Raw genomic sequence first — 22,417 nt, forward strand, 5'->3', positions numbered from 1 at the left:
ACACATCCACATCTTCTGGATAAATAATTAGCATACTGATCCTTCATCATAATAGCAAGTGGCAAAGTTCTATTCGGAAAAATTAATATCGTGTATCAAACCACGGCTTGCGTCTTCTTACCCGTCAGGCCTTGGCTGAAGTACTTCTTCAATCAACAACTGTCGGTCTCGCTTCGAACCAAAGTCGACACATTTCTCTACAACATTACTTGCAAACTTGTGTTTGCTTAATTGTAATACATGTCCTCGAATTTTCTCAATGACAAGAGATTTATCTGCAGGTCTTCCGCGTTCCAAAATGTGTTGAATTACATAGTTTCCGTATTGGTCTTGAACTAATTGACTAGTACAGCGATGCAATTCATCAAGTAATGGTCCCTGTATACATTCGATTAATTTTTAAGCTATACAAAATAATCCTTATTTACCGTCTGATCTTCAGTGCAATGTTCAAACATACGTTGAATGACTCTACAACCGTAAGGATGAGTAGCAAGGTTATACACTTGACCATGGAAAGCATCAATAATGAATTGAATGTGCTGAGCAGGAACGCGTTCGATAGCCTTTTGAATAACATGATTACCATTTTGATCCTTGATACATTTCAAAACACAGCCATCTAGTTCTTTGACAAGTTTAGCTTGCTGCTCTGTTAACACATGTTCCAAGGCTTTTTGAACCACACGACAGCCATACATCTGAAGTGAAAGTGACAATACATGACCTTCCATCTGTTTAGCCAAAATTGTCTTTTGCATTTGGTTCCCATGCTCAAAGAATTTCTGCAGCACATAGTTCCCAAACACGTCTGTCATCAATTGAAGAGCGTTGGGTAACACTTCTTCAAACACCATTTGCTTTTCATCACTGTTTGCTGTTTCCAATTTTTGTTGAATGAAGCGAGATCCGTGCTGATCTCCGCTAAACTCGACAATATGTCCATCAATGTCCTTGAGCTCGTACTTTTTGTTTTTTGAATTTCTGAATTCTTCCAGCAAAGGACTACGAATGCTCATGGCAATATCTTGTGATGATTGTACTTGTTGGTGTTGGTTGTGATGATGCTTGTCGGATCTTGCTTTTAGCACGTTACTGTTATTAAGTTGCATCTGTTGCTGCAATAACAATTGCTGACGAGCAGCAAGTATCTGTTGCTGCTGTTGTTGAATTAGCAGATGCTGTTGTTGAAGAGCACGAAGCTTTTTATCGGTTGCATTATTAGGAAGTGGATTGTCAGGGAAACCAGCAGGATCGATACCAGCAGGCGCTGTCAAGGGACCATTCAAATGACTCAAGTTGGCAGCGGCAGAAACAGCAGCTATAGAACCGGTTATTAGATTTTATAAGACAAGTAACACAATCATAACACATACCTTGTTGTTGTTGTTGTCTGCGATAAGCTGTATCTCCTTGGCTCCAACGACCATACATCGATAAGTCTAGACCTAATGCCCCCTCATCCTCAGGAAGCGTATTATAAAGAGCTTGTTGATTGTAAAGATGGGGAGAAGCACCAAGACCAAAATACGGACTGTTGACAGCGCTTAACGATTGAAAACGTGAAGCTTGTTGCACTTGTTGCATATATTGGGCATTCGGAGTGGTTGCATTGTATTCCTCCTAAATGACATTAAAAAACAAGAACAATCTAACAACCATGTACTTACTTCATCATTAAGACCAAATCCTCCAAACTGGTTCATTAGCATTTCAGTTTGACGATCCATATCATCGTACACATTTCTTCCGGGAGGAGTTGAGTTAGGACGTGCAGGAGGTGTTCCAGGAAAAGCAAATTTATTGCGTACAGGAGGGGATATAGGATTATCATCCATTGTCATGTGCAGCATGGAAGGTAAGTTGTTACTACTGTCTTGATGAGCACTAGCTAACGAGGAGGATGAGGATTGACGGTTTCTGTACATCATATCGTCGTACTCTAAAGCAGTCAATTGGTCGCGATATTGCTTTTGTATAGCATCCAAATCTCCAACTAAAGCAGGGTCATCAAATGAGAAACCGCTGTTGGTACTATTGCTTGCCGTGACAGCAGTATGTCGTTGTCGAGCTTGTTGCTGAAGGGCAAATAAAGGAGAAGGTGTCCTTGGAAAGTCCTATAGAAAAAATATAAGAGATCAAAAGCTCCTCTTTTTTTATTATTATTATTATTATTATTATTTACTTGTTGAATCAAATCGACTAAGTTTCTTTGGCGCCTGTTTGCCAGAGTGTCTTCCTTTTTACCTTGACTCACATTATTGAATGCTCGTGGATCCTGAACGCCTAATTCTAAAAAAATTATATTTTAGAAAAACAGCAAGATTTTCTTTTTTTTTTATTTTTGTTCATCTAATTTACCTTCTTCTCGTTGCCATAATTGTCGTTGAGCATTTGGCTGGCGTCCATCCTGGCTATCTCGATGGGTTGAATCCACAAAGCCATCTGGCACTCCACGCCTCGGATTCATTAATTGCTGTGTAGGTGGCGCGCTATTCGAGCGATGGTCATCTGGGAACAACGAAGAAGAATTGCCAGCAAATAAGTCTTCATAGTCAAGTTTACCGTGTAAAAGTGCCGCAATCTATTGAAACATTGAGCAACAAAAAAGCAATTGGGGCCTTCCAGATACTTACTTGTCCTTGAGGCTGGTTTTCCGCTTTTGGCTGATGTAAGTCAGACTTCTGACCACCTGGCGACATGGGTCGACGTGGCTGCATTTGTTTTTTTTTTTAAAAAAAAAAAGACAATTTTTTTATAGAAAAAAAAAAAGAAGCGGGACGCTTTGAAAGTCAGGGAAGATTTCCTTTCTGTTTGAAACTCCTATGCGACAAAGGTGACGTGAACTACTTCCCAGCCTACAAAACTTTAAAGCAACATGCAGCTGTTTTCAAATGATCTACAATTACTCAAGACCTTTCCTCAAACGGATTGAAATGTACGCTGGTGTATTGGTATTTTCTACCTTAGCAGTTGTTTGAGAGTCGAGTACAGCTCATATATATTTTTAGTGTTGCACATCATCTATTACTGCATTGGGCATTCAGCTATCTCTGTATGGATCTTTAGTTACACGCCATTAGTATTTATAGATCAATATTATCTCTTGCCACTTTCGTCATCTCTACTGAAGACTGTATCCGTTTTCAATCGTTTTGATTAACACTGCCAGGGGGGCGCTTTAATTGTCTTAAATTATATTACATTGCGCTATAAACCGTTTACTTTTTTTTGACAAAGTTTATATTGAAGATATGCTTTGTTGGCTCTAACGAAAGGCTTACTGGAATTTGAGTCGTATATTGAAAAGTGTCGATAGAAAGAAAAGAGAGCTACTCATTCATAAATAATCATGACAGCTTTATAAAGCTTTAAGCGCTTTCTTTTCTACAGTTGATGCGCCTATAATAAAGTTTTTCAAACCAAGACATTATTATTTAATCCATGCTTTAATGTTAATAAATAATATTTAGAGTTGAAATATTGGAGAGGCTTTTTTTGTGCCTGATTTTTTTTTAAAAAAAATCTGTTTTGAAAAAAGACATAAAAATCAGAAACAATGTTCTTTGTATGAAATATCGAAAAGCTTTCCTATTCATCATCTAATTGAATATACCAAAATACTTTATCAAAATGAAGCTTAATTATTTCTATTCATTACTAAAGAAAACAGGTCTGTAAATGATGCATATAAAAGAAGGTGTAAAGAAATACTCCCAGTTCTATACATTGATCTTCTTCATTGGTAATTTTTAAAAGCATCTAAATAAAAATTAATTGGTATGCTTCTTTATAAAAATATATTTGTTCTTTGAGGATTGTGTTATTTCAATTTATAAATGTTACTATTCACTAGCACCTGTAGGTTTTCTGTATTATTCTGCACCAATTTCGATAAATCTCTTTATAACAAGTCTTTTCTTGGTAGAACTTTACAAGAAAATAATAACCATACGGTGAAAGAAACTTTTTCTTGTAGTGAGTCCATATATTATCCTATACGACTGTTTTAAAAAATATCACACCATTTGATAGGATTATGAATTACAAATACAAGTGTTTGGCTTTTCATTCACTCGATTCTGTAGTTTATAAAATGCTCCATTTATAGCAAGACCAAAAGTTTTTTTTTTTTTTTTTTTTTTTGCTTTCAAAACTGTTCTTGAACCTTTTAATCTTTTAACCAATTCGATAGAGCTCAATATTTTCTTGGTGCTTTTTAGAGTTTGTATGACCCTTCCCGCTAAAGATTTACGCTAGGTAATGACAGATATATTTGATCTTGGTGATAGTAATCATAGAGGCTTGAGCGACGATGTACATTTTTCCCAATGTCTTTATTGATAGTAAACTTGATCATGGTTTAAGCCATTACTATATCGAAAATAAGGATAAAAATGATTATAACTCCAGCACTCTATTTACTACTTACTAGAAATTCTGAGAAACGAACGATTCTTTTTTTAATTTTGATTTCAGTATTCAAGACAAAAAAAACAGAGCAAGCGTTGTTTGGACTAACAGCGAAACATATCAAACGAGTTTAGATTGACCATTTAAGACTTTTTTTTTAAAGTACAAAATACGTACAGCCTTCATCTTTCAAAACATGTTTTAACTTAATAATAAAGTTATGAGTTAAAATGCCTACAATTTATATATCTATGAACAACAATATCGAATATGCTCATCAACCAATTATTTCTTTGGAGACGACTTGGATAGATGAATAAAGAAAAAGTCTGCTTTCTTTTATATCGTATATTTATTTTCAACGGAAAATGGTGATTGTTAAAGATTCAAAAGTTTAAAAATCAATTCAATACACAAGTAATAAGTATTTGACTTAAATCATTTTAATACAAAGTTTTTTTTTTGTTTTGTTTTGAATGATGGTCTGTGCGATAAAGGCAACCTGAGTATTGTAAGGTTCAAAAAGAGATGCTTTTACATAAAACAAATTGTACTGATTCTGTAAACATTAAGAAGACCTGTTGTCTAGAAGAAGAAAGGGAAGATGAGAAATATAGAGATTGAAAGAACAAAGAGATTTCACACATGTGATCATTTTTCCAATAATAAAATATCAATAGAATATTGCTGATGTTTTGTAGTAGACAAACTAGTGAGAGGTACAATGATTTGCAAATTTCATTGATTTTGCAAAGTTTTATTTTTATGATGAAATGTTTCATGTTATAGTGAACAAGATGCGTATGTTGAAAATTTCTTAGTGGCTCCTGGGTAACGAAACACAGATCAAAGGAATTGCTACGTAAAGAAGGTAAGCCCATGCATCTGTAAATAAAAAGTGCTTCGTAAAATATAAATTGTCATTCGAATATAGCTTATTGCTTCCTGTCGGATCTTTTATGCGTGTCATTATAAATGAATTCCCACCATTGTTCATTTTCATTGGTTCCTCAAATAAAGATGAGCATGAGTGAGAAGAGGAGAAAAAAAAAGATGTCATCTGCAAGAATATTGCATTGTGTTACTATAGATACATGCATAGCAACCAAAGCTTATCTTACATTGTCATAAAATGTGGGAGGAGACTTTATTCCATTTCCCGCTTAAAAAGCACAAGTGTGCATGTAAACAATTGTATTGCATAAAGAGGGGGGGATCACAGCTTCTTCTAGAACCAATCAAAGAAATCACTCATTCAGTCGTGAAACACAAATGTTTCTGAGATATTTTTTCAAAGGATAATTCTTTTGCCTCTTCTCTCACATGAATTTATACAAGTTCAAATAAGGCATAAATAATCAAGAGATTGAACTCCGTTAATTAAAAAAAGGAACAAATGTGCAGATAAGTTGCGCCAATAAAAGAAAGTAAAATCATGTTTATTCTGATAATGTGTGTTGTTCATAATTTTTTTTAAAAAAAAAAAGAAGGGACGTTTCAAGACCAAAAAAAAAAGATGGCTTTATCCCCCGCCTGCACTTAATAAATCAAGGCTGTAACACAGAGATAACTTGCCACAAACATATTCTTTAGATGGTTTAAATGTAGTAAGAATAAAAGACAAAGAGGGTTAGTAGAAAAAAAGAGAGAGAGAGAGAGGGAACAATGAAAGGATTGGGTGAGTAAAGATTGAAGTAAATCTATTTTTGAATGTTATACAAGAAAATAAAGTTTAGAAACAAAAATAAAATTGAGAAAGTTTTAATGTTTATTATATTTACAGAATTATAGTGTGGGGGCATATATTTTTATATAGAGTACACGTGTGTTAATAATTAGGCATAAAAAGTTTGGTGTTGAGAGTAACGATGGTGATGATTATAGTTGGGAGATGACATCCAATGAGGTATAAAGTTTGAAGTAGGATGAATACAGTTTGAGTAATGTTCTTCTTGTGACTTTTGACGCATCTTATTTTCACGTTTTTGTTTTCTCCACATCTTGCGAAGTTCTTTAAATTCAGCAGGTTGTCTTTTAAGGCCCTGAAAGAAGAAAGTGAATAAGAAGGAAAAAGAAAAGATGAATAGACTTACATGTTTTTGCATAGAAACATGAGCATTTAAATGATTGAGGGTACCATATGATTTTGTACAATTTTGAAAATTACATTTATATAATCTTTCAACTTCGTGATATTTTCTTCTTGGTCTCTTTTTTTGTTGAACACCAGGCAGTGGTACAAATGAAAAAACTTTTTGGTTATTATTGGTGTATGGACCGTCACCTGTCATAAGTACGCCATCGATGACGGAGGTAGGCGGTGAAGGTAGATGTTGAGAGCGAACTGAAGGCGTAAGAGACAAGAGTGGAGCTCCATTGTTTGAAAGAGAAAGTGGATGTTGCATCATGTAAAAACTGTTGTCATAGCTACCATTTCTTTGATTTTCAGGCGCGTTTATCCTTGTCTTTTGTTGACTGTGTGAATCACAGGGCGCGGGAAGCATATGAGATAAAGGAGGTAAAGAGCTAGTCAAGTCAATGTTCACAGCAGCAGCAGCAGCGGCCATAGAGGGATCCATGGTTGGATGTAAAGAAGGGGCCGCGGGTAAGTATTGTCTGTGAACAGGGGATGCTTGCTGAGCATAAAAGTGACGATGACCCCCAGGATCATAATAACTCATACTTGGAGGGGAAGATGCGACCTTGGGAGCTGTGACAAGAGTGTGATTGTTTTGCATAATTTTATATAAAAAAGAAGAATAAAAAATAAAATTTTAGGAAAAAAAGTTGGCCTTTTATATTTTGAGTTTATATTAAATCTATATTTTTGACTTTAACCTCTTTAAGGTATTTTACATTACACTTAATATAACTGATTACCCAATAAAATAAAGAATCCTCCACTTGAGAAACCTCGCAGATCTCATTATCTCTCTTTTAGACTTGTACGACGTGAATTGTCAGAAAAAAAAATTGTTATTCGGTGTTGAAAATTGATAAAACGTCGATCTTTTCTTTTTTTTCTAAATGAATTATTTTTGGAATAAACACATATGATTTTCTTTTAATTGATGAATAATGTACTACTTCAATTTCTACTAATTCGTCTCTTAATTATCTTTTTTTTTCTGCTTCTAATAAAAGCATCCGTAATTGAGTAAACCGCCAAGAAAAAAAAATATTTCCCCAGAGTGATTTAAACCCTCAAGGTTCATGTCACTGCTGAATGACATCCAGTATTATTCAAAGGGTACATGTTACAAAGATAACTGGATAATTCATCAAATGTTTGAACTGGTCTTCTCACACCTATTAAATCCTGTGAACCAATCATGATATCCATTCTGCAACTTGATCAATAACTGCACTGATCTTTTTTTTAACCCTAAAAAGACGTACATATCTCCCTCCCCCAAGAAATGACGTGCAATTGTAACATTTGAAAACTTCCCATTTTGTTTGTTTTAAATGGAGTACAGACGGACATTATGATTTAAAACTCACTCAATGTCGCAAAGAAAAATGTGCCTCATCGTTTTTCATGATGTAATACACTATGAACGATGAGTTCTTCCAACGTAAATATTTTATCCTACCTGTCTCAACCTTTTATTTCAATATTTCCCTTTTGCTCGTTTATATCGCTCTTTTATTAAAATAAATGCTCTATTTTGGTTTTTGGTTTTTTCAAGAAAAAAAAAAACCCTTGTTTAAGATCTTAACCCAACTCTTCATCCATTAATATCAAAACTTGAACATTGGCTAAATTTAATCCAAAACGAAAAGAAATTTGTAACTGATTATGGCTTTTATACATTAAGAAAAGATAGTCTCTTTATTTATTAAAACATGTTTTTTTTTGTCCCACTTTTTAGGGGAAATTCTTGTTTTGAAAATGTCAAAGTTGAGTACATTTTTCTAGTGATTTACGATATATAGCAAACTGCGCAGTTTAAACTTTGTATAGTAGTCCACATTCTTTTTTTAGTAAATTTTTGTAATGAGCAAAGGCTGTTCGTTTATAAACTGCACTGGGCAGCAATGTGCTGATCACTGCTTTTAAATATTAACGCTTTATTTCAATGTCTCATTCCACAGCACAAGTCTTTTTCTGTAGGACCATAACGCCAGTCTCTTGTACTTTACTATTTGCTTGATTCAAGTTTTCTCTTGTACTATTTTTTTTCTTCTTGCTTTAAACACTCGATCTATTACATTTTCCTACAATTACAGTTCCTTGAGGTTCATCTCCATGCTTCTATGCAACCTCGTATTTCCTTTTTAAACGTCTAGAGAAGCTGAAGTCGTATTCCGCCTACTGTAACAGTTTGCAAATATTAAGTCAGATGGACACTTTTGAAACGACTTGAACACTTTTAGATTGAAAGGGTCATCATATCATTTTCCCCCAGATGCAAAACCATAGTTAGAGTCACCAGCGGATATAACGGTCCGTCATCCTTCATTTAAGCCTCGATGACTATTGTCGTAACCAAAAAGGATTGTCTGTACAGATTTTGAAGTAATCTTCAAGCATGTTAATCGGCGGCGCCTTACTGATGAAACCGTCAATATGCTCAATCGCTTTTTGCACCTACGATATACACGAGTACAATAAGCTATATGATGGCTCACACTCTTCTCATCACCACGGATTAAAATTCAATAATGATTAGAAGCTTTTTGACATGTCACTGAAAAATGTACTTTACTTACCATGTCCCGCAACAGAACGATTTGTAAGAGGAGTTGATAGCTTAGATGAGATATAACTATCTGATAAGGTCATACTGAGAATCCATCCACTTTAACACAGTCCTTGAGTTTTTTTTTTAAAAAAAAAGAGGAAGGTTTGACAGCAACAGAATAAAAACTATACAGCCCAATGGATATTTGCATTAAAGAAAAAAAAATTTATTAAGAGATATTAAGAATTGTTTTCAAGAAATGACATCGGCGTTCAAGCATATCCAAAAAGTCAACCATTTGATGACGGTCCATTTGTGTCAAGAGAGAAATAAATCGATGATCTTCGTCTTCTTCATTATTTACCCAACAATCACGACGACGTCTTTGAATCGTCGTCTTGCGCATCTCAACCGGTCTGTCACGCTGACGAAGTTTGGCATAAAGACCACAGGCGTTACAAAGAGGTTCACCTCGTTCGTTCTTGCGCCAGAGAGGGGTTTGGGTTTGATGACAGTTGGCACACTCTTGGCTGATCTCAACCGACTGTTCAGCGAATGAAGCGAGTTCAGGCTTGGTGATCGACAGGGGCAGACTACGATCATAGGGATGAGCACGGACGGTATGTGTCTTGTTTCGGACATGAAGAGGACGATGATGATTGTATTGCTTGTAATAAAGACCGCAGGCGTTACAGAGAGAATACTTGCGATCGGGTGTTCTTCTCCAGAGAGGCGTCTTGGTCACCTTACAGTTGAAGCATTCCAGTTGACGAGAGGGGCGATTGGATGGTTTGATCATTTTGATAGACATCGTAGATTGCCCTTGAAGTTGATTCTTCTTGTTCGCTCTGGATTTCACAGGCTCCAAGGTAGCCTCGGGCTTTTGTTTAGTGAAGAAATCAGTCGTGGAGCGAGTGAGGCTCTGGGTTGCTTGCTGAATAAAGTTGTCAAAAGCATCCAATTGAAGTAGATTGGTGTCAGTAGTATGAGTTGGAGATAAAAGCTCATCAAGAAGGCCATCATCTTGAGGTAAGGAATCTCTTGGGCTGTCCAAGGTTTCGGAGGCAGATGAGCCTGGTGAAGAAAGAGGAGAAGAGTAAACGGTGGAAAGTAATTGATCCAAAGAGGCATCTTTGAAGATGTCGGTAAAGAGAGCAGGATCTTCTTGGTTGAAGAGTAAAGGGTCTTGATAAATAAAAGCGTGTTCCATATTGATTGTGTTGTATGATTCTTGTAATATAAGTTGTGTTTTCTGTTTCAATCTACGTCGTTTCCTACGTGCTTTCCATTAAACATATAAAAATAGGCCATTTTTTTTAATTTAATCGATTTCTTTAAAGATTCTTTTTTTTTTTTATAAATTAATTAAAGTGTAAAAGTGTTGAATTAAAAGGTGGTAGCATACATCTTGAGCAATGAGTACACTAATAACAATAATGAAGAAGATATAAAGGGTTTCAGATTAATAATAAAATAATTAAAAAGGATCAATAAGGTTAAACAAGTAACTTTTAAAAGAAAAGAAAAATGTAGAAAAGAATAAAAAAAAATTTTTTTTTTTGAAATGAATTTATCTTTGTTCATCGCTACTTTAATTGTGGATAATTGAGAAAATTAAAATGTTTTGAGTTCCCATGAACAAAACATTGTTATTTGAAAGGTTGGCTTGTAGTAAGTGAGTTAATTTGAGTTAAGTTTGCTTGTAAAGCTTGATTTAAGGTTGTGATTGCCTTGTAAGTTGTTGTTTTGTATGGAATTTAAGCAGATGCTTGAAAAGTAGTGACCACCAGATCTTATGTGTAAGATCAATACGATGTTTCTTGATAAAAGTTAAAGTAGAGTAAAAAGTTTAGGTAAACAGGGACTTTCTTGTTAAAGTTTGTTAATTATTGAGTAGAAATATATGATTTATTTAAACTAACTGACAATTTCTTCACAAAAAGATGGGATATATGAATATTATTATTTTTCTTTTTAGCTTTTCTTATTTTTTCAACTTTTTTCATTTTTCGACTTTTTTCATATTTTGACTTCTTTCACTTTTACTTCATGTGACCTCTTTATTCACTACTGTTACCACAACATGATTTCCTTTTTAATCCAATCTTATTAAGTTTAAATAGTGTTTACCAATAATCAAGGATCATGTTTCCATATTAAAAAGATGAGAAATCTCAACTTGGGATTGATTTCCTTATTGGCCAATCAAAAATGTTTATATTTTTATAATAACGATGACGACTTTTTACGTGCTATTATGACACATGTGATGATTGTGTTTTATTAAAAATGTACTTGTATTTAAAAGAAAAGAGAGATCAATTCTTGAAATAAATAGACTATCTTTTATATAAAAAAGGAAGAAGGAGCTCTGACGTTGAAAGCCTAAGAAAGAAGATTTTGATAATCTCTATTCTATTTCCTTAAATGATTTATTACACTTTTTCCAAATATGTGAGAATTTAGAGTTTCTAAAACGAGAAAAACTATGTTGGTCAATTGACAGGCCCAATTCCTTCTACCTTCCTGATGATACACTCCTTTCTCATCTAATACCCCACATCAAGCAGCATTTTGCTCAACCTCAGTGGCACAAACTTTCGAAAGCAATACTATGGCAGTCTTGTTCACGGTTAGTTGACACCTTCAGTGCTTGTTCCTTTAAGGCCATCAAACGTGGATTCCTGAAAGGCAATCTTTTACAAAGGCAATCAGCTCCTCACTCTAAGCTTCTCTCTTTGTCGTCCTTCTTTGTTCTTGCATTTTATACTTTGGCTTTCCATGTCCTACTCTGAACGTAGCAGATGTGTCCGTTGAATACTTGGTTGGCTGCCTGGTGGCCAACCAAGGCCCTGTCTCAAGCATTCTGACCGCTCTCTTTCCAAGAAACACGATATACAATGTCTCGATATGCATCAAAGGTTACAAATGCCGACTACTATTGAAGATTCCTTGTCTTTTCTTTTGAACTTACTACCCACTCGCAAACCACGCTCCTTTCAATCTATTTCCACTTGGTTTTTTCGCTGGCCCATCCTATGTCTGATTCTTTATGAGCTCAATCACTTTCATCATCAAAAATTGTCTCCCTCACCTCCACACTTTCCTGGAAAACAACTCTTGGATTGGTCGTCACAGAACTCACACTACTGTCTATGACTCGTCTACTTTTCTTTTACTTTTTTTCGTCCTTGATCCCAAAGAGTGTTTTTTTTTTTATATCTGATTTAGGTTATTAAGCTATTAAAAACAGCATGCACTCACTCGTGTCTTTTTTTAATATAAATAAAAAAAATGTAATCGTATTTGTAATAAAAGCTAACTTCTCAGTCATACAAAAGAATGTCATTTTCTTAGAAGGTCTTCAACTTCAAACAACAGTAATTACTACAAGAGCATCTTTTATCGTTTTGCATTTGCTCTCACTGAAACCCCTCTTTTTTTTTTTCTTAAAAAAAATCAAGGTGGTTACTTGGTCATAATCATTCAATTCTTTCAAGCAGGGACAGGTTGTATTTATAAAGCGACAGGGTATTAATAAATGTGCTGGAAAACCTTTGTGCCAGTAGAAATGATGAGTGACAAGAGCAAACTACCTTGAAAGTGCAGAGTGAATTACAATCAATGATCAGTTCATACAGTTTGCAAATGAATCTCTTCAACTTGACTGTCGTGCTTGCGTATTGAGTTTTTTACTATTTCAGAAAGTTCTGGCCCTACATGATCCAAGAGTCAGAACGTTACGTCACCAGAAAGACACCCAATCTGGAGCATACCCCTCTGACACACCACGGCTAACATTTTCCAGCTGAAATGAAAATTGATTAGGCACTCTTTTCAGAAAGAATACAATTTGTTTCAGTTAATATCCACTCCTCTGCCGCTATTTCGAATTTAATCAAAACTCTACCACTCTTTTTGCGTCATCAGCGAATGCCAAGTATGATTTTTTTTTAGAAATTGTGGTTTTCTTGGCGCGTCTTCTTTAGAACTGTGTTGATGAGATGCTATACTTTAAATTGGATTTAATGGCTGTCATTAAAAATCAAGTAACTTAAATAAACAAAAAAAAAATTTTTTTGGTAAAACATGAACTTTTAATAAGAATAATGAAAGAGAGGGGGGGGGTATTAAGAAATGACTCTACTACTTTTATGATTTACTATTGGAGGGGAAATGCTCTTTTTTTCTTTTTTATAGTTCTGTCTTGGATAAGTAATCAAATCTCTTTTCATGCCATCTAATAATGCAGAAGGATAATCATATTGTTGCAAAGGCATCAGTTGTCCCTCAATCACCTTTGAGCCGAGTACTTGTACATCGATTTGTAAATACCGATCACATATATCAGCTGTTTGATTATAAGGTGAGATTAAGGAAAGCATAGGCTTATTCCCTTTGTGTTTGCTTGTTTTTGTCAAGGAAGCCATTTGTGAGAATTCTTTGGAATACAAATAAAGATGACTTTGTCCCTTGCTGCTGTCCTTTTCTAATTTACGGTGAATCCATGTCTGTAAGTCACGTGGTCGTACAGAGTCAATCAAGACAAGATCTGTATTTTGTTCTTTACAGTTTTCATTACAGTGTGGTGTCACTGCGTAACCACTAATTTTAAGTTAGAATACGAAAATAAAAAAAATATATAAAAAATCACCTTCCGTCCTCAATCAAAGGATATTGTTGTTGAATTGTCATTGAGGATCCACCGACAGTCAGTCTGTTGTCGACTGTGATCCTTGAAGGTAAGGTAAACAAAGCGAATGAGAAGAAAAGGATCTATGGTTGGATGTGATTAGTGGTTGCTATGGTTATTATTCATCATTTACCATAAAGACCACTCCGGTTGCTTTAGAAGTTTTAGTGTTTGTATTACTTTTTATATTCAATCTTTGTTTCAGTTCTGTATTTTCCTTTTCAAGTTCCTTCACTTTCTTTTCCAACTCATCCACCTGTCCGTGTAGCTTCTCGTTCTCTTCTTCTAACGAATTCAAATGTTCTCTCTTTCTCTTTCTAGACAATAAAGCAGCCGCACGATTTTTAATTAACCTTTCTTGTCTCTTGGCTAATTGAGCCATCTTTTGTGCTTCTTGTTCACTTGTCAGCAACACGTTTTCTTGTGGCTGTTCCTGATAGCCTTGTTCTGGCTTTGGCTGTTCTTGTTCTTGTAATTGTTGTGCTTCAAGTTTAATGATTGCTTCTGCAGGTGATGGTGATGATGTTGTTATTGTTGCAGAGGTAGGACGAGGTGCAAGTGGTTTGGGTGCCAGAAGACTGGGTTGTGCAGGCTGCATGACCGGTACAACCTCACGCTTCTTTCGTCCTCTTTTCTTTTTAGGTGGCTCAGATGATAGGCTGTTGGAAGGTAAAGAAGGTGTGGATAAAAAGAAGGGGAATGCATTCAAAAGATCAGGTTGCTGTTGTTCAAGTAAACAAGGATCCATGGTTGAAGTCCAATCGTTTATTAATAAATCACCACTGTTACTCATATCTAACAAAAAGTCGTTGGCTACTTGTTTTTCAGGTGAATAACCTCCAGCAGATGAGGAAGATGTGGTTGAATTGGGTGGTGATAAAGGTGCTTCAGTAGATAAATAATCCACATTCAGATAATCTGCCATAAAATCATCTTCAGGTTCAAGTTTGATATTGTAATTTGACATTTCTTATTTTTTTTTATAAAAAAGAAAAAGAGAAAATGACTAGAAAAGGCGTTTTTGGATATATTTATACTTTGAAATTCCGTCAATAGAAGCTGAAATTAAATTACTTAAATTATGAGCAGCGACAGACGATAGAAATAATAATAATAATAAAAGGGCAATAAAAGAATGTTTTATTGACGTTCCCATCCTTGAGACTTGTTGAATAATTGAGGTGGAATACCTATTGATTTTGTTAATATGATTGTATTCTTATTGAATAATTACCATTTGTCATGACATAAGGTGGGATGGGATGCATCATATCTCTTTGTATAGGAAATTGTCCTTGAATAAGAGGAAGATGATGAGGTGGCATGGGCACACCAGTAAGAGGTAAAGGCGGTGGTTGCATCATTAGATGAGGAGGCAAAAATGATTCATTAGGTCTTGGTGGTGTCATTTGACTCATAGGGAAATTATCCATCATTTGTTGATGAGGTGCTTGATAAGGAAAGAATGGTACGGGTTGTTGTTTAACAGTTGTATCACTACTTGTATTTGATAATGATTTACTTGCTTGCAGTGAAGGAGAAGAGCGTGCGCTCATTTGACGCAAGACAGCAGTTGGTAAATTTGTATTGCTAAAACGATGATGAGGTAAAGTAGGAGTGGATGGTTTACTATTTGTCTTATTTAATGAAACAGGTAGCTCATTGATAGGTGTCGTAGGCATAGACGATTGTTGTCCGTTCTCTTCTTCAATAACAGGCTATGATATACAGTAAGTCATCAGTGGCAGTATTCAACCATTTACCTTTGGCTGTGATAATATCTGAAGTACTCTATTAAATCCAATAGCATCCGTATTATCATCAACATCATCACTCTTCTTTTTGGCTCCCAATGATCGCAAAATATCATCCTCAGATAACACTCGAACATTATTACTGTTTTCTGTTGATTGTTGGCTTATTCTGCCATTACCAAATAAATCATTTACACTGATCGATCTTGGTTCAATCCCAGATTCTTTTTCTTCTTCTTCTTCATCTTCTTCACGTTTTGCAAAGAATTTAGCAAAACGTGAACCAGTTTGATTGTCACGACGGGTTGGCAATACTTCAGTTTCATGAATAAAGAATTCATCAAATCCATTCTTTTGATCAAGAGTCAAGAAGGAGAACGTCTGTTCTGCTTCTACATACAATCATTCAGCCTTCACATACAGCTTACTTTATATTTACCTTTTTGTTCTCTTTTTTCATCAATTCCGTCCTTTTTCTTCATAGAAGACTTCCATGATTCTAAATCATTAATCGCTGTGCTTTCTTTTTGTTCTTTTGGTTCATAATCTAACCATTCAGGTATTCTTTCATTATTATGCTCATCCGATTTCACTCTATTGGATTGATGATTGTTATAGTGATGATGATTGTGATGATTATCCCTTTTGTTATTATTATATCGTTTATGTGGTGATTGATTCGTATATTTTGGTTTATTGAATCCTTTCTCTCCTCCTACATAGTTACCACGATGTGTACGATTATTGTTGTTATTATCAAGCTATAGTCATATGTTGATTGATTACAGTAATCTATCCTGTCATAACTTACCTTGTGTCTCATCTGTTTTTCTTCATTCTTTTTTAGTCCACCATACAAGGAGGAAACAAAATTTGTTTTTTGTGGAGTAAGCAAAACATTCTTGTCTTGAACTGTTGTACGAAGTATACTTGAACCGTTTAATATATTTTTTAAAATAGGAGAGCCTGGGTCCTCACTTTTTATACAATTAATTGCTTGTTTTATTTACTGTTTTCGTTTGCTTACCCAAACCAAGTTGATAAACAAGGCAAAGAATCTGGCTTTTTTACAAGTGGACTGTCATGGATTTGAATCATCTGTTCTTTCGTATAACGAATCACTTCTTTTTTAGAATCGACCATCTTTTTTCTAAATTAAAAGTTAACATGTCAAATACATAATAAAGCCTTTTTCCTTTCTTTATTTACTTGTTCTTTATTTTTTATGCTTTTTTTTTATTAGTTTCTATAGAAAGAAGGGGGAGAAGGAAGGAAGGAAAAAAAAAAAAGAACTATTTTTTAAACTGGGAGTCCAGAAAAAAACGTGACGTGTCTGATATGCTAATTAAGTTGATTTTTTTTTCTCTTTTCATCTTCATTTCTCCCCTTGTATTGAATACTTTCTTTTATGAAAAGAGGAGAAGAGGAAGTATCTTGCTTTCATTTGCTTTTTTTCTTGGATAAGTCGCATGAAATATTCAGCTTTTTCGTGAAACCCAGAGTTACGTTAAACAGAAAGTGATCTTTACATACACGACAATGCTTTTTGAATGACATAAAGAACAACTGGCTACAATGTACAGCCTTTGTGAGGTGTTTGATCTAGTGAAAGATGGAAACAAGATGAACGCGGTGCTGATGGCTGTATGCAGTAATTCAAAGTCTCAATGTAAACACAATGCCGACAAAGGTCGGAGTTACACTTTATTCCGAAATTATTGGCATACTTTTGAGACAAAAAAATTAGTGCAAAAGATAGGATAAGAATAATGTCAATGAGTACAAATAATAAAAGAGAAGAGAAAATTAGTAGATAAAAAATATATAATATATCAATACGAAACTTACCAATAACACGAACTCTACATTCAATAATAAAAGGTGCAACCACCGAATGTTGATAAGCAAAGTACCAAGCTATTTAAGTTCAAGCTTACCAAAATGAATCTAGGGTAACATAGCGATAGCTGTGTTGAAGACTACAGGATTCTAGGTAACACTCGTCGTTCTTCATTCTCTTCCGATCCTCTTCCTTCAGCCCCAGCACGCTGAAATCTCTCTGGTATTTCACCATTCCAGCGAAGGTTGCGAACAATATGAATCATATTTAGGCATGCTGCCAAATCCCGATTCTATAAACGTTCAAAAAGCTCTTCAATACCTGAAATATTTTGCACGGACGCTTTGGAATTTTGATTTGTACATCTAAAAGGCAGAAAAACAAGTCATGAAACAATTTTGATAATCATTGATCAGAGTATTTGATTGCCTACGTAAACCATGATAAATGCCTTCAGGATTATTTCATCTTTGATGTGGTCGTAGATTCGGTATTCTCTTGAAGGTTGTCAGACTACGATTTTCACAAGAAGGGCAGCACTGACTTGTTCAAAACTCATCAGTCAAATACACCAAGAACCCGTGTTTCTTCAGCAGCCTTCTGAATCCGACGCCTCTCATAGATTCTTAATACGGGGCATTTGGAGCAGAATAGTTATCCATAACAAAAACAGCGTCGTTTTCAAACTTGCTTTTCAATTTGGGGACCATGTCCTTATTAGCTTTCTGCCTTCTAATATACTTGGACAGCTTCAACTTTTGATGCAAGGGATACATTGCCAAATAATTGGCTGTGGTTTTAGTATGATGCCTTTGCAGCAATTCAATAACTAATGCACGGCTTCTAAGGTATTCTTCAAAAATTTGTAGATCCAAAGGTCGAGAATATACACAAGAGTATTTTTATCCTTTTATAATTCTTGTGATTTAACGGCTTCACAGATGCGACTATACTTTTTTGTTTTTTTATCCTACCTTGACAAGATTTGGTGCATCAGCAGTAGAGTTTTCATGTATACAGTACAAAAGGTCTCGTCTTCCAGAGTCAATGATAACACACCGCCCAGTAATTTTTCCATGTTGCTGAGCATCAAGGTCTGTTATGTAAGATTCAGGTTCTACGAAAGTGCCTTGAGGACCAATATATCAATGCTTTCTATCCTGTCTTTTAAGGCCCGTGACGCCCACACCACCTGTTGAATTGTTCCACGAAATCAAAACATACAAATTTCTTGAGGTTTCAAAGCAGCAGAATTCATATCAATTATCTCGGCCCAGGGGTTCATTTTATTGTTGCTATTAGTCAACGACGTTTAAGAATATTTTGACAAAGAATTTTACTATCAATTGTTGCATAGGTAGGTATCCAGGTTCTGTGAAGAGGAAAACAATTGAAAATAAATAATCTGAGAGCTTCAAATAAGCGAGCAAGCTGATGGAAGGCCATCATAATAAAGATTGCTCTGTTAGAATGTGTATCGGATAAGATACGAGATCAAGATAGGTGTTAGTCTTTGCAAAGCTTGAATGCAAATAGGATCTTGAAAAAAAAGTTTGATAGAAGATGGATCAATTATTCTGGAAGCTAAAATATCCTTGGATTGTCTTGCCTGGAGTGCGATTTGTTCATAGACTTTGGAGATTGCTTCGTTGTCCACGCCTTCTTCTTGTCTTTGTCAAAATATAGAATACCTAAACAAACTATAATTCATCAGCCTCATATAGTAAAAAGTCATGATTATTCTGCATCAAGGCAAATAAATGAAGATGTAGCTTCTCAAACTAGAAATAAGAAGCATATACAAAGAATAATTATCTTTCTTCTATTAAAAAGGTTCTATTATTTGTAATTTATTTTGGTTACTAACTCTCTTAAGTGATTACAATAGCAGTGCCTGTCTTTTGTTATGGAATAGATTAAAATAAAGCCGATGAATAAGCATAATCATGAATGTATCAATAAATGAATAAAACTGAATGAACATGAGGCGCTCTGTGGCATTATAAAAAAATGGGGTGTTGCTGTGCTTTTGCACATGTACCCAAGGCAAGAACCAAAACAATGACTATTTGAATGCTATTTTTCCTTACGATGTAGTAAAGCTCAAAGTAAAAAGATCAAGAGCACCTGTCCCTTTGAAGAAGAGAAAAGGAGCAGGTGGTGCTCAGGCTGTTGAAAATACCAAACGTGGAGCTGTCACTGGACTCTATTTCAATTCCATTGCAAATACCTTTGATATTTTTGATCAACACGAGCAGATTAAGAACATTTACATTGTTATGGACAATGCTCCTGTTCACAAGAATGCTGATATCAAAAAATATTGGGCAGCTTGGTTAAGGCTGTGTTTATCTTCCGGCTTACTCCTCTGAGCCCAACCTAATTGAACAGTTTGGTCAGTATGTAAAGTAAGCTTAAAAGAAAAGAGCTTTCGCAGGAAGAGACATGATCGTCTAGAAATGAACATGCATACAACAGAACCCTTTTGAGTATTCTTCAAAGAACTTGTAGATACTCAGCTGTTAGATTCGAAAACTATTTGAACATTAAGCGAATATAGTGTTCTTTTTTTCTTTTTTTCTACGTAAAATCAAGGTAAAATCAGATTTCAAGCGAATATTACCGACTTAATATTCCGTATTATTTGCAGTGTTTGGTAATATCAGTCATAAGCTTGATGATTTCAAAGTTCCTGATTATCATTCTCTGTTAAGGTACATTGAGTTAAAAAACCGTTTCAGTAAAATTGGAACTCACATATTTATTCTTTTTTTCAAAAAAGTATGTAGAGTACACGTGTTCTTTTTTATTATGTTGTTATATCGCTTTTTTGCAACAAAACAATGTTCTTCTTATCTTAATCTATGAAATACATCTTGAGCAATGGCCATTCTAAAAAAATGCAATGACTGAAACTGTTTTTTAACTAGTAAAAAATACTAATATATAGTATTTCCACCCTTAGCTTTTATTACAGCTTAAACTCTAGTCGGCATACTATCGATATATTTACAACAATCATCCCTATCAAATGTTTCCCACTCAATTTTGATTCTTTCCCATAGTTCATGGACACCTCTTGCCCTTTGTTCATATAAAGCTAATTTCAACTTCAAATGTCTCCACATGTGCTCAATTGGGTTCAGGTCAAGCGATTGAGAGGGCCAAGGCAACACTGGGTATTTTGCTTCTTCTTTAAGATAAGTTGTTGTTATCTTGGCGGTGTGCTTTGGATCATTATCGTGCTGAAAAATGAAATCACCATCTCCCAATCGGTAGTAATCAAGGGCATCTGCTAGTTCAGTTTTTAGGATATGGATATAATCCAGTGCAGTCATTCTACCGTCGTATATCGCGCAGGTATATCCAATTCCATGGGAGGTCATACAAGCCCACACCATAATGCTTCCTCCGTGTTTTACGGTTGGAATTATACGATGAGGCTGTAATGGACTTCCAGGCAGACTCCAATAGAATTCAACTCCATCAGAACCCCAAACGTTGATTTTCGATTCGTCAGAGAAGATAAACTTTCTCCAGTCGCCAGTGGTTCAGTATCTATGAGCAAGTGCCCAATCCAAGCGTGCTTTCCTGTGTTTTGCTGACAAAAGAGGTACCTTTCTTTTTGGTTGAGCTTTGAAACCTAGGCTTTTTAAGGCGTTTAGGGTGGTGTTATAAGTCAACCTTGGATAAATGGCCTTGAAATAGTCGAAGACCTCAACACCAGACTTCAGTCGTCCTAAGATTACCATTCTCTTCATGATGGACTTGCTTGCTTCAGTTAAGATCTGAGGTCGTCCGCCAGTATTATTGGGTCTTTGGATACTCCGCTTTTTGCAATATCGATGAACGAAGATTGGTATAGGGTGAACGTTTACGGGGATCTTTTTGATTTTGTATTTAATGGACAAGTAGGCTATGAAACTAAAAGATACGAAATATAGCGATAACAAACGAAAAGCAATAATCCTATATCTCATTTTTTGTATATCGATGAGTGTCAAAGGAAGTTGGCTTAGACGAATGCGTATCATTAAGATAATTATTCTAACCTTATTCTTTTCTCTTACAGATCTGAATGCCACTCCTTAATTGTCAAGTCGTTACGAAAAATGGGGCTTCTAGATGCAGAGACAAAAGATGTTAGACTTGACTTCATCTTTACGAACAATGGCGGTCTAAACGATGCTTTTTATTGTGAAGACAAGCCTAATGAGCGTGCTTTGAAGACAGTGAAAAGACCAGACGTTTAAGAGAGCAAGCATTGAACTACTGGGTATCTCTTTTGCCGTACAATGAATGTATTGAGCATATCACTGCCGTAACATGCCAATTCAATAAGCTTAAGCTTCAAATTACGGCTACGAAATTCATTGCTGGTACTACTGTTCATTCAGTCTTAAGGGAAGTCAGAATTCCCAATAATGATCAAGAGGGAGCTTCAGTCGCTGAATATTTAGCGACAATTATATCTTTAGTGGTATGTACTCTTGTATGAAATACATTTCTTAACTATTTATTCTTTTATATTTATACCTTGACAGAGAATGATTATCAGGAACTTTGAAATAATCAAACTTATGGCTGATATTGTCAAAGAAGACAATTTAGTCTTCCTTTCTTCCTCGCTGACTCCTGATATATGCTACAGAGACGATTCATCCCGCTCCTCCCAGTCCAGTTCAAGCTCATCATCGTCTTCTCAAGAATGGTCTATTAAAGAAAGAAAAGCAAGAATAATGAAGAAGATTGATGATGCCATTGCCACCTTTGATGATAACGGTGGATATTTGGATTACTCCTGGGAGGACATCGTTTTTTCTTAAAATAATTAAACACCTAAAAAATACCATAGCCTTTTTATCGTATACCATCTTCACTCATAAATAAATGAATAAGTTGTCATTTTCATACAACTTATAAAATATGCACAAAGCTGCTCCCCTAGGGCATCTTCAGAATTTTTATCGATATTCCGTTTAAGAGATTTGAAGACTGCAAAAACAAACATCCAATCTGATAAAATTAA

The 22,417-nt window shown here is 35.1% G+C and overlaps 9 protein-coding genes across 9 annotated transcripts; 2 read left to right on the top strand and 7 right to left on the bottom strand.

Annotated features, from left to right (window-relative positions):
• Positions 1–117: 117 nt before the first annotated feature.
• On the bottom strand, positions 118–2,702 carry RO3G_01693 (uncharacterized protein; the record flags this gene model as incomplete). The annotated part of the gene is made up of 7 exons (XM_067656284.1): positions 118–378; positions 429–1,321; positions 1,377–1,623; positions 1,671–2,117; positions 2,186–2,292; positions 2,362–2,584; positions 2,637–2,702. 7 exons carry the CDS (start codon positions 2,700–2,702, stop codon positions 118–120), a joined length of 2,244 nt encoding a protein of 747 aa, XP_067512385.1.
• A 3,546-nt stretch (positions 2,703–6,248) lies between these two features.
• Positions 6,249–7,151, bottom strand: RO3G_01694 (uncharacterized protein; the record flags this gene model as incomplete). The annotated part of the gene is made up of 2 exons (XM_067656285.1): positions 6,249–6,455; positions 6,507–7,151. 2 exons carry the CDS (start codon positions 7,149–7,151, stop codon positions 6,249–6,251), a joined length of 852 nt encoding a protein of 283 aa, XP_067512386.1.
• Positions 7,152–9,330: 2,179 nt separating this feature from the next.
• On the bottom strand, positions 9,331–10,311 carry RO3G_01695 (uncharacterized protein; the record flags this gene model as incomplete). Its single annotated transcript, XM_067656286.1, has 1 exon — positions 9,331–10,311. One exon carries the CDS (start codon positions 10,309–10,311, stop codon positions 9,331–9,333), a length of 981 nt encoding a protein of 326 aa, XP_067512387.1.
• A 2,920-nt stretch (positions 10,312–13,231) lies between these two features.
• RO3G_01696 (uncharacterized protein) lies at positions 13,232–16,691 on the bottom strand (the record flags this gene model as incomplete). The annotated part of the gene is made up of 9 exons (XM_067656287.1): positions 13,232–13,706; positions 13,756–13,877; positions 13,928–14,763; positions 14,943–14,984; positions 15,029–15,512; positions 15,558–15,940; positions 15,988–16,309; positions 16,360–16,525; positions 16,576–16,691. The coding sequence occupies 9 exons, from the start codon at positions 16,689–16,691 to the stop codon at positions 13,232–13,234; spliced, it is 2,946 nt and encodes a 981-aa protein (XP_067512388.1).
• Positions 16,692–17,527: 836 nt separating this feature from the next.
• RO3G_01697 (uncharacterized protein) lies at positions 17,528–17,830 on the bottom strand (the record flags this gene model as incomplete). Its single annotated transcript, XM_067656288.1, has 2 exons — positions 17,528–17,680; positions 17,822–17,830. 2 exons carry the CDS (start codon positions 17,828–17,830, stop codon positions 17,528–17,530), a joined length of 162 nt encoding a protein of 53 aa, XP_067512389.1.
• Positions 17,831–18,951: 1,121 nt separating this feature from the next.
• RO3G_01698 (uncharacterized protein) lies at positions 18,952–19,760 on the top strand (the record flags this gene model as incomplete). The annotated part of the gene is made up of 2 exons (XM_067656289.1): positions 18,952–19,039; positions 19,435–19,760. 2 exons carry the CDS (start codon positions 18,952–18,954, stop codon positions 19,758–19,760), a joined length of 414 nt encoding a protein of 137 aa, XP_067512390.1.
• A 520-nt stretch (positions 19,761–20,280) lies between these two features.
• RO3G_01699 (uncharacterized protein) lies at positions 20,281–20,726 on the bottom strand (the record flags this gene model as incomplete). The annotated part of the gene is made up of 2 exons (XM_067656290.1): positions 20,281–20,303; positions 20,402–20,726. The coding sequence occupies 2 exons, from the start codon at positions 20,724–20,726 to the stop codon at positions 20,281–20,283; spliced, it is 348 nt and encodes a 115-aa protein (XP_067512391.1).
• Positions 20,727–20,939: 213 nt separating this feature from the next.
• On the bottom strand, positions 20,940–21,547 carry RO3G_01700 (uncharacterized protein; the record flags this gene model as incomplete). The annotated part of the gene is made up of 2 exons (XM_067656291.1): positions 20,940–21,312; positions 21,459–21,547. 2 exons carry the CDS (start codon positions 21,545–21,547, stop codon positions 20,940–20,942), a joined length of 462 nt encoding a protein of 153 aa, XP_067512392.1.
• Positions 21,548–21,968: 421 nt separating this feature from the next.
• RO3G_01701 (uncharacterized protein) lies at positions 21,969–22,214 on the top strand (the record flags this gene model as incomplete). The annotated part of the gene is made up of 1 exon (XM_067656292.1): positions 21,969–22,214. The coding sequence occupies one exon, from the start codon at positions 21,969–21,971 to the stop codon at positions 22,212–22,214; it is 246 nt and encodes an 81-aa protein (XP_067512393.1).
• Positions 22,215–22,417: the final 203 nt, after the last annotated feature.

Source organism: Rhizopus delemar, genomic scaffold, assembly GCF_000149305.1.
Source record: "Rhizopus delemar RA 99-880 supercont3.1 genomic scaffold, whole genome shotgun sequence".
Taxonomy (NCBI): Eukaryota; Fungi; Mucoromycota; class Mucoromycetes; order Mucorales; family Rhizopodaceae; genus Rhizopus; species Rhizopus delemar.